Raw genomic sequence first — 15748 nt, 5'->3', positions numbered from 1 at the left:
AGAGGGCTTCTGTACGATGGCTGTACTAACCATCGTACAGAAGTCCGCGCGTAAACAATACGCGGGGCGTGTCCGCCTCGCCGCCACGACGATGACGCAGCGATGACGTGGGCGGGCCTGCCATTTAAAGGCTTCCACGCATGCGTCAAAGTCATTCGACGCATGCGAGGGACGGCGGGCGCTTGGACATGTACAGTAGGTCTGTACTGATGACCGTACATGTCCGAGCGGGCAGGATTCCAGCGGACGGTTTTAAAACACGTCCAGGAATATTTGTCCGCTGGGAAAAGGCCCGGCGGGCAAATGTTTGCTGGAATTCGGCCCGCTCGCGCCTACACACGACCAAACATGTATGCTGAAACTGGTCCGCGGACCAGTTTCAGCATACATGTTTGGTCGTGTGTACGGGGCCTTAGATGCAGAATTTTAAATAATATCTAAATGTAACACTTCTGGGTATGTATTACCTCTCAAGCCTCGTACACATGACCGGTTTTCCCGGCAGGAAAACTGCCAGGAGAGTCTTTGGCCGGGAATCCCGGCTGTGTGTATGCTCCCTAGCAGTTTTCCCAACAGGAAAACAGGCAGTAATCCCGACGGGAAAATGGAGAACCCTGCACCCTATTTCCCTGTCGGGATTCCCGGCTGAGTGTTTCCTGCCGAGAAAACCGGTCGTCTGTATGCTTATCTGAGTGTAGAAAAACCGTGCATGCTCGATAACACGTCGACGCATGCGCGGTAGCATACAACGTTAGTCTGGGGTGTAGCAAGATCATCCTAGTCAATGACGTCACCGCGTTCTTGCCAGTTAAAAGAACGGTGGGTTTTTGTGTGGCCGTGTGTATACGCGGCTTTTCAGGGCAAGCCTGCCATGAATCCCGTCGGGAAAACCAACATTTTTCTTTCCCGATGGGATTCCCGGTCATGTGTACAGGGCTTTACAGTACTTCCCCCCCCCAGACAATGCCTCCATCTGCTTTTCTGTCCAGAAGGAAGTCGCCATCTTTGTTCAGGCATTAGCCAGAGTCAGCGTCCACTTCCTGGACTGAGATGCTGGTGCAGAGATGACACGCTCATGTAGATACTGGTGCCCCTGCAGTTCTTTACTGTGTTCACAAATGTCTGACATAGATCAATCCCCTGCTGCAGCCTCTCACCTGACTTGTTACAAAATTGCAATCTTATTACTGATAAGAGGAGACTGAGGAAATGCTTCCTCTTGCCTGCAGCAGCGTTATATAATCTCAACCTAGGCAAATTCACTCACTTGGGGCTCAAAGATTTACTTTTTTGGCCTTCTAGGTCACTGAGAGGTTCACGTTAAAGAGAGCCTCCTCTAACAGTGAGATCAAAAGATCCAGCATGGCTGCCATATAAATAGCAATGTGCACATTAAAATCATTGTAAAGTCTAGTTTTAAGTCCCTAATAAAAATAATAAATATGTTACACTTACCTGCTTTGTTGGAGTGGATTTGCACAGAGCAGCCCTTTTCTAGGGTCCCTCTTCTGTAATCCTGGCTCCTCCCTCCTGTTCAGTGCCACCATAGCAAGGAGCTTGCTATGGGGGCACCCTAGCTGAGTCGCAGCTCCCTGTGTCCATTTACACATGGTGCCCCGCCTCAGCGCTGCCTCCACCCCTCTCTCCCCTGATTGGCTAGCTCACTTTTATTGACAGTAGCGGGAGCCAATGACACCGCTGCTGTGTCTCAGCCAATCAGAAAGGAGAATCACGGACGGCTGAGATAATCCTGGACATTGCTGGACAGAGAGGGGCCTCAGGTAAGTATTAGGGCGGCTGCTACACACAGAAGGCTTTTTATCCTAATGCATAGAATGTATTAAGATAGAAAAAAAAATCTGCCTTTACAACTCCCTATACTGTTGATTCCCCCTTTACAGGTTGCCTCTCCAAAGCCCCCCTCACCCTCCTTCAAGTTCTCAGCTCCACTTCAGATGACACCATTTTGGTGAGCCTTGTGTTTGCCCCATGGCCAGATCTGGGCCTTGATTTTCATTGTATCACCTCCGCGTACCTGTTACAGATGTGCAGGGTGTTTGAAAATAACTGTAGTCTAAAGCTGGGTACACATGGTTAGAATTCTTTCGGTCAGCCAGTGGGCTACTCAGAATTTAAGGTACCTGTAACTCGGTGGCAACTGGTGGGCTTTTCTTCTGGGCAGTGCAGCATAGCGACACTGATGCACCCCCCTCCAGGGGCGGCTGCGGGACTTGTTGCACTTGCGGAATTGTCAGTCTAGCCTGACCCCTGACCATGCATGTTACTGAAAGTTCAGATTTGGACTCCAGCTCTTCACCACCCAAATTCTGAAACAATAACATTTTGGATTTCTCATCACATTTTATTTGGGTGACAATGACCATAGAACAAATAGACAGTATCAATGTTCCAAAATATACAACTTTTACAAGGATAACTTCTAAAACTTTCCACACTTTGGAGAAATTTCCTTTTACTTCCTGTTTTGTTTTAGAGATATAACGTGAAAGTAAATCACCCTACAAAAAAGTTATCAAAATTAGAAAAATTATTTATATGATGGTGTCTGCAATACAGGAGACAAAGCCAGGAAATACGGTTATGGAGACCTAACCTTTGTAAGGCTTCATGTACACCCTGCCTGCATTTGCTGCGGTTTGCGTTTACCGCGGCCGGCGGTCAAAACTTTTCTATCCCGAATGCAATTTTTCTGCATTCAGGTGAGGGAGGTTTAACCTCACCTAACTACAGCAGCTCTTAAACTAAGCTTTAGGGCTAGATTCAGGTAGCCCTGCGTAATTTAGTGCGGGGGTAACGTATCTCCGATACGTTACGCCGCCGTAATTTAGGGCGCAAGTTCCGTATTCATAAAGAACTGTTGGGCGTGTTTTATTTAAATTAATGGTGACCCGCGTATTTTACGTTTTTTTACGAACGGCGCATGCGCCGTTCGTGAAAGAATCCCTGTGCGCATGCTCGAAATTACGCCGCAAATCGTCATTGCTTTCGACGTGAACGTAAATTACGTCCAGCCCTATTCGCGAACGACTTACGCAAACGACATAAAAAATTAAAAATTCGATGCGGGAACGACGTCCATACTTAACATTGCGTACGCCTCATAATAGCAGGAGCAACCTTACGCCGAAAAAGCCTAACGTAAACGACGTAAAAAAATAGCGCCGGGCGTACGTACATTTGTGAATCGGCGTATCTAGGTCATTTGCATATTCTACGACGGAAGCGCCACCTAGCGGCCAGCGTAAATATGTATGTGTATATATATATATATATATATATATATATATATATATATATATATATATATATATATATATATATATATATATATATATATACTTAGGACTTCCGAAATACCAGATTTCACGTCTACAAGTCGTCCAGAACATGGCAGCCAGACTGGCTGCCCGTACAGGACCGGGTGACATTCAAGACACTCTGCCTCACGCACAAATGTACACAAGGTAACGCTCCTCAATACTTAAGTGAGAAAATAAAACCCTACGTCACCAAGCGCATGCTCCGGTCAACCAACCAAAACCTTCTCCAAATCCCTAAATCTCGCTACAAATCTAAGGGAGAACGTAGATTTGCAGTCCTAGGACCACGGCTCTGGAATACTCTACCCACTACCATCCGCTTGGAAGAAAACCATCGGGCTTTTAGGAAAAAACTAAAGACCCACCTCTTCTGAAGGACCTGTACGACACTGGATGCAAAGCGCCTTGAGGCGATTAAGTTCGCATTTGTTGCGCTATACAAGTTACTCACTCACTCACTCACCCTAAGATACGACGGGGTAGGAGTCTTACGCCGCTCATATCTTAGCCTAATTTAAGCGTATCTGGTTTCCAGAATACGCTTAAATTTACGACGGTGTAGATTCAGAGTTACGACGGCGTATCAGTAGATACGCCGGCGTAACTCTCTATGAATCTAGCCCTATGTGTACATTGACGGGCTTTTAGTTTAGGAGCTTTGGCAAAAAAGCGTACAAAGGCTCCTAAACTCAAGTCTAGGGGCTGCTAGGGTACATGAAGCCTAACACACAGATATGAAAATCCAAAGAATAACTTGACACATCATCATCCACCCATATCTGTCCATCTTGTTTTGGATGAACTGACTAATTATAAACTATGCCTTTCGATACTTGGAAAAGTCTTGCTTTGCTGTTTTCCCCCCCCAACAGTTTTCCAGGGGCCCCCAGACGCCTTGGTGAAATGTCACGTTATGGTGCTGAAAAATGTAATCTGAGTGATTTCACAGTTCGGACTCACTGTTGGTTTTGGATGTCGCATATGTTTGTATAACGGTATTTGTGTGTTCCATGAATTGCAGCTGATAAATACTGGCGCCTTGTGAACGGTTTTAGACCAGACACACATTCCTTACAGTCCAGCTGACGTGGGGTTAATCGCTGTCCAGTTGTAAGTGCCAGGGTGCATCAGGGGCCAATGAATGACAGAAAATCATTTGTGATTGGTGCTGAGATATCTAGTGCAGGGACTGTGAGGACTGTTTGTGGGACACTTTTGAAGCTGTTATGGTAAGTACCCATTTTTCAAGCCACGTGTTCAGGGCACAAAAAATATTGCTGAAAATATAATCATTAGCCACAAAGGAAAACATCCACGTTATGTGCACCACACGTCTTTACTAATCCATAAATACATTTATAAAAGTAGCAGTGACATCATCACCGTGAAGTATATAGCCTGTACAGAGCTGTGGGGGGGACTCTCCACCGCAGTTCCACCGATGGTTAAAAAAACCGATGGCGCCCCCACACGATCGGTTTGGACCGATGAAAACGGTCCATCAGACCATTCTCATCGGTTTAACCGATCGTGTGTACGCATTACTGGCCCAGGCATCAGGTAAAAACAGGGGGAAAAAAGCCTAATGATTGGTTAGCTGCAATACATTTACATTTTTTGTTTTTTTTTGTGTTTTTGGGTTTAATATTGCTTTAATAGAAATGGCTAGAAAAGTAGACTTTAAAGTAGGAATACACATGCCTCTTGTATATGTTTAGCCCAGAGTGTTAGGGAGAGGTTAGCGTATGTGTTATGGGTTAAAGTAGAACTCCCACCATAATTTTTTAGTTTGTTTTATGTTTTGGACAGAGTGGGAAGAGTTTATTTTCACTTTTTATTTTGTTTCCTGGAAGTCATTTTGGTGGGCTTTAATGCTTGTGGCTTTTGTATCATGTCATTGTTGGGATTGGCTCTCACAGTGGTCACATGTTTGGGAGCCTATCGCACTGGCTCCGAATCAGAAGCTTTGACTGAGAGCTGATGATCACAGCACACACCCTCATGCCTCCGGGGATTTAGTTGTGTTGACTGCTGTGCATTAAAGGGGTTGTAAAGGAAACATTTTTTTTCATAATAAGCATCCTTTACCTGCAGACATTCCTCTTTTCACTTCCTCATTGTTCGTTTTTGCTCAGAAGTTGCTCTATTTCTTCTCTGTTCTGTTCACTTCCTGCTTGTCTGATTGTTACTCACCACCGTGATAGGAGGCTTTACTGCGGTGGTCAGTGTCGTGCTCGCCCCCTCCTGGGAACTACATCTGTGTAGCAGGACGCTCTCTACATGTTAGAGACTTCAAGGAGGTGTGAATTACTGGGCGTGCAGCAATGCATACTGGGAAATGTAGTTCTTACATGAACGAGCGCCGCAAACCAGGAAATGAATGAGAGAACAGAAACCAGAACGCTGGAGGTGATATAGATGAAGGAATTTAATAGGTATTTACTTGTTTTTTAACAGAATCATTACACTATTTTGTCTGTCTACCTTGCAGACATTAATTTTAGCCAAAAAATGTTTTTCCTTTACAACTCCTTTAAAGCCAACCTTAGTTCTCCACCATTTATATGCATTACGTGATCAGTAAAAGGTTAAAAGAGAAGTAGGGGGAATATCTATATAACAAAACAGAGGCCCGGATTCACAAAGCACTTACGCCGACGTATCTCGATATACGCCGCGTAAGTGTAACTATGTGCTGTCGTATCTGTGCGCCGTGCCCACAGAACTAGATACGCCTGAAAATAGGCTTCATCCGACCGACATAACTTTCCTACGCCGGCGTATTGTGGGCGCATATTTACACTGGCCGCCTCATTGCAAATATGCAAATGAGGGAGATACGTCGATTAACGATTGTAGTTGCGCCTGGCGCATAATATACGCGGTCTGCGTAAGGCTTACGTCCGGCGTATAGTTATTCCCCATCTATGAGGCGCAACTCAAGCAAAGGTATGGACCAGGGAACAGCCGTCGTATTTTACATCGTTTACGTAGTAGTACGTGAATAGGGCTGGGCGTAGGTTACGTTCACGTCGTAGGCAGTGATCCGTCGTATCTTAGGGAGTAGTTTTGACGTGATTCTGAGCATGCGCACTGGGATACGGCCACAGGACGGCGCATGCGCCGTTCGTTTTAAGTACTTCTATGATGCTTGGCTTATCATTTGCATGGGGTCACGCCTCATTAGCATGGCTCACGCCCACTTCCACCTACGCTGGCTTGCGCTGAGGAAACCCAGCGTATCTTTAAAAGCGACTGGGGGCGAGTGCTTTGTGAATACTGTGCTTGCATCTGTGCGCTGCGTCGGCGTAGCGTATATTCGATATACGCTACGCCGGCATAACTATGCGCCAATATATGTGAATCCGGGCCAGAGTTTATTACTCTTCCTAACTCTATCCAAAACAAAAATTGTATCTGGAGTTGGGCTTTTAAAAAATATATATATTACTATATTATAAGCCAAATGAGGTACTGGTATATTATATGGAGGGGGACGCACCTGGTCAGTTCAATGTGTATCATATGACTAAGCCTCAGAGGCAGATAGAAATGCATCAGGGGACGTAGTCTCAGGAAGAGCTGAGGCTAAGGCCAATCTCCATTTTTTTTAATACACTTTGAGCTGATGGTGTGCGCGCCTCCATATAGTATACCTTGTTAGGCTGCTGGGATGGGTATTTTAGATGGCAGCACCACCTTCGGTTGTGGATCATTTGAGCAGCATCTCTTGGCACTTAGAGCGACACAAAAAAGTGCTTACATTTTAAGCCAATTTTTAATGTCATGTTACTAAAAATGGCTTCTTTGATTTTTGGCTAACGCTATGATTTTCTAAAACTGCCCAATTTAAAATCAAATTAGATGTATTTCTTTAGCTGTAAAATTGCTTTCTGTTTCTCCAGGGCTCGACATTCATTTTCTTCACGCAAAGCCAACGAACCTCCCAGCTGGTAGAAGAGCCAAGCCCCTTATTATGGTCCATGGATGGCCTGGATCCTTCTACGAGTTCTACAAGATAATCCCCCTTCTGACTGATCCTGCCAGCCATGGTCTCAGCGATGAGCATATTTTTGAGGTCATCTGCCCATCCATCCCAGGCTATGGGTTTTCTGAGGCATCACATAAACAAGGTACAGTTCGGCTTCCCTATTGTTTCTCTTCAACTTTCAGAGAGCAGCATGTGGGTGGGTACAACGTTCTGCACGATAATAAGTTGCACACAGTCCAGGTGCAATAAGTAGAACTTGTATCGTAGTAAAGGAAAATCCATTCACAAACCCCGTGGGAGAGGACCCAACCGGGAGCACTCACTGACAGCGTCTGCCTTGTGGGGTAGAATGCTACCTGGTTGTCTCGTAAAGATTGTGAACTCTAATGCCGCGTACACGAGATCATTTTTCAGCATGAAATTAAACGAAGTTTTTCGGCATGTAGAAAATACAACGTTTTTCCAACTTCATCATTAAAACGACGTTGCCCACACACCATCGTTTTTTTTAAAATGCTCTAGCAAAGCGTGGTGACGTACAACCAGGGCTCAAGTCCTGCGGGAATGCGTGGGAACGGAGTTCCTGCACTTTTTTCACAGCAGAACTCAGTTCCCTTTGCAGGACTAGAGCAGCTGAGCCGTCCGAGCCAATCCTTCACTAAGCGGCGATGCCCAGCTCGAGTCACTGTCAGGGGCAGGCGAACCTTAGTAATCCTTTGTTACTGGCCGCTTCCTGTATATGGATTCATCAGGTAGTGTCCGCACACTACCTGATGTATTCCGTCACTTCCTCTATGCCGCAATGTCTCCTGGGAGCTTTTGTCATTGTTCCCAGGAGACATTGCTTCTTTCTAAATCCCACGATAACTCGCGGCAGACCTCCGCAATGTCTTCTGGGAACAATGACAAAAGCTCCCAGGAGACTCCCAGGAGACATTGCGGCATCGAGGAAGTGACGGAATACCCGCACACTACCTGATGAATCCATATACAGGAAGCGGCCAGTAACATAAAGGATTACTAAGGTACAGTGGATCGAAAAAAAAGGGGAAGTTCCATGCGGATGACGCCACCCTTGGGGCTGCTTTAGCTGATTCCGTGTTAGTAAAAGACGATTCGCGCTTTTCTGTCTGTTACAGCGTGATGAATGTGCTTACTCCATTATGAACGGTAGTTTTACTAGAACGAGTGCTCCCATCTCATAACTTGCTTCTGAGCATGTGCGGGTTTTTAACGTCGTTTTAGCCCACACACGACCATTTTTTACAACTCGAAAAACGACATTGTTTAAAACGTCGTTAAAAAATGCAGCATGGTCGAAAAAAAAATTGTCGTTTTTCAGAAGCCGAAAAATGATGTGAAGCCCACACACGATCATTTTAAATGACATTTTTTTTAAACAACGTTTTTTTCATGTCGAAAAATGACCGTGTGTACGTGGCATAAGATTGCAAGCTCTAAGCTTTTCCTCCTCGTCTGGAACCTTTCATTGCCCCAATACTGTCCCTGACATATGGGTATCCTGTCCCTTTACATGAAAATACATGCCAAACCCAGGGGCCAGGGTCTTGAATAGATCTGCCGCACCCAAGATGGCCGTGAGAGTCATAAATCATATCCCTGCCCCAGTGCTTCAGAAAACCATAGCGGAACTGTGTTCCTCGTGACCTCCTCTGCCTCTGCTCTGCCACCTGCAGTGGAGACAGCAGACTTGACCTGCCTACAAGCACCCAGGAAATTACCGTAAGTAGAGATTTTCAGAAATCTCTGCACTAAAGTCAGAAAAACCTTCTATTTTGTCTTTTTAATTTTTATTTTTTTTGAAGAAACCCCTACAGTGCTAAACTTTCCCATGAATAAGAAGTGTATACACTTACCACTTCTTAATGAGTAGTGTGGGAGTAGTTCGCTTTGGTCCCCGGCAGCGTTCAGACGTTCTCCTTGCTGATACAGAAGTGATATGGCGGTCAGTGGGAGGAACCAGTGACTGCTGTGGTATCCACACCTAAATTGCGTTATCGGCCCTTCCTTTCATTCCTATTTTACAGCACAGGGATAAATATATATATTTTTGCATGTTTTAGGGTGGGTTCACACTTGTGCGGTGCAAATTCCAGCTCTGTTATCTCTGCAAAGAGATAACAGAGCTGTTCGGCGTTCGTGTGCGTTGTAGCTACAGATTTGCTGACCTGGGGGAGGGGAGGGGGGGAGTGTAGTGAGCAGGGAGAGAATTCCTGTTCAGAACGGAACACATCTGCGAATCAGATGCGTTCCCATAGAAAATAATGTGCAGACAATTCGCACCGCAATGCCTAGAAAACGCACACGTTTTTTTGGGCAATGCGGAGTGCGAATGTATCGCACATATGTGAACCAGCCTCATTAAAATCAATGTATTTTAAAATGTTATGCAAATTGGATGCGGTGTAAGCCGCAACCAATTCGCATAGGTGTGAACGGGGCCTCAAATCTTGTTGTTTTCTATTTCTGGATAGGATGCAACTCAGTGGCTGTGGCTCGAATCTTCTATAAGTTGATGCAGCGTTTGGGATTCCGGGACTTCTATGCTCAGGGTGGGGATTGGGGAGCTTTGGTCTGTACAAACCTTGCCCAGATCGCTCCCAGGTAAGAACCGATTTGCATTTTATGGATGTACAAAATGACAGACCTTTGCCCACTTACCAACCAGTTGTTAACATTCCTGTAATATTCTTTCCAATTTGAACAGTGAATGCTTTATTTTCCCCACAGGAATGGAAATAACATCCTATTGTGCAGTGTGGGAATTAGTTGTGTTGCCTTTTTTAGAGGCTGTAGTGTACATGGACATCCTTTCAGGAAATTTTCTGGTAGAGACCTACAGTATATGATCTACCATTGCTGGCTTGGTTTTGAAGGCACCTATTATAAGGCCTGCCATTAGCCTTTTTCTTGCTTTACTGTTTAGTGAGTAAGGACGAACTGTGAATTATTTGCAAAGAGATGCGAACTTCAAACAATCAGCTTTACTGAAAGTCCATTACAAAAGAGACAATTGCACCTTCATCAGGGCGGCAAGGATGACCGTGGTGGAGCTTCCAAGGGCTTCCGTGTTTTTACAATCAATACAGAGTAAATTACAAAAAAACTTAAAACAAACCAATGAAACAAAGTCTGAAAAACAAGAGTGCTGACATGAAATAAAATTACGAGTGCAAAAAAACCTCTAAAGCCCTGTACACGCGATCAGTCCATCCTTCGGACCGTTCTCATCGGTTAACCGATGAAGCTGTCTGATGTGCCTACACACCATAGGTGAAATAACCGATCGGGTCAGAACGCGGTGATGTAAAACACAACGACGTGCTGAAAAAAATGAAGTTCAATGCTTCCAAGCATGCGTCGACTTGATTCTGAGCATGCGTGGGTTTTTAACCGATGCTTTTGCATACTAACCATTGGTTTTGACCTATCGGTTAGGCGTCCATCGGTTCAGTTTTAAAGCAAGTTCTCTTTTTTTTGACCGAAGGATAACTGACCGATGGGGCCCACACACCATCGGTTTGGACCGATAAAACGGTCCTTCAGTCCGTTTTCACCGGTTTTGACCGACCGTGTGTACGCGGCCTAATAGGTAAGTTGAAAATTATTAATTTTAAGCTTGCCTATTATTTTCGATGCAAAAAGTCAGATGGAATTTTTTCATCGGATATTCCGACCGTGTGTGGGCTCCATCGGACTTTTTTCCGTCGGAGTTTAGAAATAGTACATGTTTTAATTCCGATCGTCTGTGTGGAACGCCGACAGAGAGAAAAAAACACGCATTCTCAGAATCAAGTTGAAGCATGCTCGGAAGCATTGAACTTAATTTTTCTCGGCTCGTCGTAGTGTTTTACGTCACCGTGTTTTGGACGGTCGGAATTTGGTTTGACAGTGTGTATGCAATATAGCTTGAACGGAATTCCGCCGGAAAATTCCATCGGATTTTATCCCATCGGAAATTCCGATCGTGCGTACGGGGCATTATGCCCCGTACACACGGTCGTTTTTTGTGATGAAAAAAAACAACGTTTTAAAAACGTCATTTAAAATGATAGTGTGTGGGCAAAAAGACGTTTTATGTCTTCAAAAAAAAAAATTCGAACATGCTTGAATTTTTGTATGTCGTTTTTTCAAAACGTTGTTTTTTGGGTCATAAAAAATGACCGTGTGTGGGCAAAACAACGTTTAAAACAGGGGTTGACAAATTTGCTTGGAATCTAGGAGCCAGGTAAAAAAGTTAGGAGCCAGAAAACGCGCCCCGTCCCAACGAGCTTGCGCGCAGAAAGCGAACACATACGTGAGCAGCGCCCGCATATGTAAACGGTGTTCAAACCACACATGTGAGGTATCGCCGCGATTGGTAGAGCAAGAGCAATAATTCTAGCCCTAGTCCTCTTCTGTAACTCAAAACATGCAACCTGTAGATTTTTTTTAAACGTCGCCTATGAAGATTTTAAAGGGTAAAAGTTTGTCGGCATTCCACGAGCGGACGCAATTTTGAAGCGTGACATGTTAGGTATGAATTTACTTGGCGTAACATTATCTTTCATAATATAAAAAAAAAAATGGGGATAACTTTACTATTGTCTTCTTTTTTAATGAAAAAAAGTGTAATTTTTTCACCAAAAAAGTGCGCTTGTAAGACCGCTGCGCAAATACGGCATGACATAAAGTATTGCAACGTTTGCCATTTTATTCTCTAGGGTGTTAGGATAAAAAATATATATAATGTTTGGGGGTTCTAATTAGAGGGAAGAAGATGGCAGTGAAAATAGTGAAAAACAACATTAGAATTGCTGTTTAACTTGTAATGCTTAACTTGTAATACCAACGGCCACCACCAGATGGCGCCAGCTCACATCTGGTGGTAATAACTTGTAATACCAACGGCTCACCACCAGATGGCCCCAGCTCAAAAAAAAAAAAAAAAAAAAAAAAAAAAAAATTTTTTTTTTTTTTTGCCCCCCCTTCCAAGCCAAGTCGCCAGGGCCCTATTTCTAGTCACCATGGCGACCTGGCGCCCGGGATTTGTCGAGCCCTGGTTTAAAACATCGTTTTTAAACCCGCGCATGCTCAGAAGCAAGTTAGGACGCAAGTTTGAATGGAACAGAGTGCCGTCGTACGTGCTGAACGTAACAGCGCTTTTGCTAGAGCTTTTGGAAAAAACGATGGTGTGTATGCTACATCGTTTTTGAAAATGAAGTTTGAAAAACGTTGTTTTTTTTTTTCATCACATAAAACGTCGTTTTTTTCTATCACAAAAAACGACCGTCTGTACGCGGCATTAGAGTTTTTTTGCACTCATAATTTTATTTCATGTGAGGACTTGGTTTGTTTCAAGTTTTTTGTCTTTTTTTTTTATCAATTGTTTACACACATTTGGTATTTGCATATAGTCTATGAACTGATACATTTAGTTTTGACAGCGCACTTTATACTTAATACCACATTTACCACATTCCGCCAATCCAGGGATTTGTTCAGTGCTGCAGTCTTTCACTATAAGCGCACCTTTTTTAATTGTACAATACAGAGTAAATGTATGGTGTTTGGCAATTGTACTGTATAGCCTCCTACTGTCTGCAACTATTGGATTTTGGATGATTGGATTCAGGCTGCTTCGAAAAAAGTCGATTGAACTTTTAACTTTTTGTGAATGGAGCTGGACCAGCAGGGCCAAACCCTGACCAAAATTTCAACAATGTATGACCAGTTTAAGAAGCAACAGTAGAGGTGAATGAAGCACCGAGCCACATAATATAATCTTGTTCTGAAAGTTCCCAGTTACAGCTTCCTCTCCAGCAAAGTGAGCAGTGAGCAGCAGAGTAGTAACATCGCCAAATCTCACCCCACGTCTCATGAGACTGCAGGAAGTGCACAAATATTTTTCAGGAGAAAAAAGGTTAATTTTTCAGGGTATTTCTCAGGCACACTTAATGTTTTTTAAATGTTCTTTATATTATAGCAAATCATTACTTTTCGACCTCCGGTTACTAGTTTGCTGCATATCATTTGTCTATATTGCCTTTCTCCTGCCTCCTTTTGTGCCTGAACAAAACATTGACGCTGATTAATTTAAATCAATTTAAAAAGTGGTGTTATTTATATTGTTACTGCAAACAATGGCCCAGATTCACAAAGCACTTGCGCCGACGTATCTTCAGATACGCCGCGTAAGGGCAAATATGCGCCATCGTATCTATGCGCCGGACTCAGAAACTAAGAGACGCCTGAAAATAGGCTTCATCCGACCGACGTAACTTGCCTACGCCGGCGTAGAGTGGGCGCATATTTACACTGGACGTATTTGGCACTCCCATTGATTTTCTATTCACATATGCAAATGAGGGAGATACGCCGATTCACGTCTGTCCGTCCGACGCAGTGCGCGTAAAGTTATGCCCCATAAAGGAGGTGTAACTCAGCAGCATCCATGCAAATGGCTGCACCAGGGAACACAAGCCGACCTGTTTTACGTAGGTCGTGAATATGACTAGGCGTAGGTTACGTTCACGCCGTAGGCAGTGATCCGACGTATCTTAGGGAGTAGTTCCGACGTGATTCTGAGCATGCGCACTGGGATGCATACACAGGACGGTGCATGCGCCGTTCGTTATACGTATATGTCTGGCGCTCGGCCCATCATTTGCATGGGGTCACGCCTCATTTGCATGGCTCACGCCCACTTCCACCTACGCCGGCTTCCGCCTAGGAAACCCAGCGCAGTTTTGCCAGCACTGGCTTTGTGAATTCAGTGCTTGCCTCTCTGCGCTGCGTCGGCGTAGCGTAAAGGAGATACGCTATGGCGGCATAAATGTGCACCGCTGTCTGTGAATCCGGGCCATAGTATATATTTTATGTCACTTGGCTGACTCATATATATGTCCATAATACTATATTGTCAAAAGTACTGGGACACCTGCCTTTACATGCACATGAACTTTAATGGCATTCCAGTCTTAGGCCTGATTCACACCTATGTATTTTTATTGCTTTTTTGCATTTTGCAGATTTGCACTACAGAACATGTTCCATTGGGAACCATCTTAAAGGGACTGTAGTGCAAATCTGCAAAAAGCATTACAAATGCATAGGTGTGAATCCAGCCTTAGTCCATAGGGTTCACTATTAATTTGGCCCACCCTTTGCAGCTATAACAGCTTCAACTCTTCTGTCCACAAGGTTTAGAAGCGTGTCTATGGGAATGTTTGACCATTCTTCCAGAAGTGCATTTATGAGGTCAGGCACTGTTGTTGAATGAGAAGGCCTGGCTCGCAGTCTCCACTCTTATTTATCCCAAAAGTGTTCTATCGGGTTGAGGTCAGTCAAGTTCCTCCACCCCAACTCACTCATCCATGTCTTTATGGACCTTACTTTGTGCACTGGTGTGCAGTCATGTTGGAACAGGAAGGGGCCGTCCCCGAACAGTTTCCATAAAGTTGGGAGCATGAAATTGTTCAAAATGTCTTGGTATGCTGATGCCTTAAGAGTTACCTTCACTGGAACTAAGGGGCCAAGCCAAACCCCTGAAAAACTCAGAGCCAGGCCTTCTCCAATATCAGTGCCTAACCTCACAAATACGCTTCTGAAAGAATGGTCAAAGATTCCATAGACACACTCCTAAACCAACTTCCGAAACCTGTGGACAGCCTTCCCAGCAAAGTTGAAGCTGTTATAGTTGCAAAGGGTGGGCCAACTCAATATTGAACCCTACAGACTAAGACTGGGATGCCATTAAAGTTAATTTGTGTGTAAAGGCAGGCATCCCAATGCTTATATATATATTATAGCTCTGTTTAATCTCTTTCAGCAATGTTAAGGGTCTGCACCTTAACATGGTGTTTGTGTCCAACTTTAAGCCTGTGGTGGTCCTCTCCATTTTGCTGGGCCAGTATTTCCCAGGGCTATTCGGCTTCAATGACCTGGAAGTGAGAACAATGTTCCCCTTTATGAAGAAGGTGGTTGGGCACATCATTAAGGAGAGCGGGTACATGCATCTCCAAGCCACCAAGCCAGATACCGCAGGTAAGATGAGACCTTTACCACTTCAGCTTTGGTGAATACAGGCAATTTCCATGCCAGCCTCTAATCCATTTTTATCCATCACATTTTATCTATGACACAGGTGTCCAGTAAACATTATCCCAGTAGGGCACACCACCAGACATCTTGAGCTGTTTAGTTTTATCCTGTACTAGGTCTTTATTGTAGAGAGCAGCAGTGAGGAACCTGTGAGCAGTATCATTGGGTTGGATTCTAAAACATTTTGTTAATTATGTAACAGGTACAGATTTGCAGCAGTTACTGTATTGACCTGATAGAATAAAGCACATTTCTGTTTTCTTTCCATTTTTTAGATATTATATAATATATATGATATAGAAGTACAAATGAA

At 44.2% G+C, this 15748-nt stretch overlaps 1 protein-coding gene across 1 annotated transcript in view; it reads left to right on the top strand.

Moving 5' to 3' along the window:
* Positions 1–15748, top strand: part of EPHX1 (epoxide hydrolase 1) — an 89752-nt gene that overhangs the window by 42302 nt on the left and 31702 nt on the right. Inside the window, exons 4-6 of the mRNA XM_040351373.1 lie at positions 7247–7474; positions 9828–9957; positions 15164–15378. Coding sequence (XP_040207307.1) covers positions 7247–7474; positions 9828–9957; positions 15164–15378 — 573 coding nt within the window. The remainder of the gene's footprint in view (positions 1–7246; positions 7475–9827; positions 9958–15163; positions 15379–15748) is intronic.

This window comes from Rana temporaria, chromosome 4, assembly GCF_905171775.1.
Source record: "Rana temporaria chromosome 4, aRanTem1.1, whole genome shotgun sequence".
Classification (NCBI taxonomy): domain Eukaryota; kingdom Metazoa; phylum Chordata; class Amphibia; order Anura; family Ranidae; genus Rana; species Rana temporaria.
Note: the sequence above shows the minus strand (reverse complement) of the source record. Positions and strands in the feature narration are given on the sequence as shown.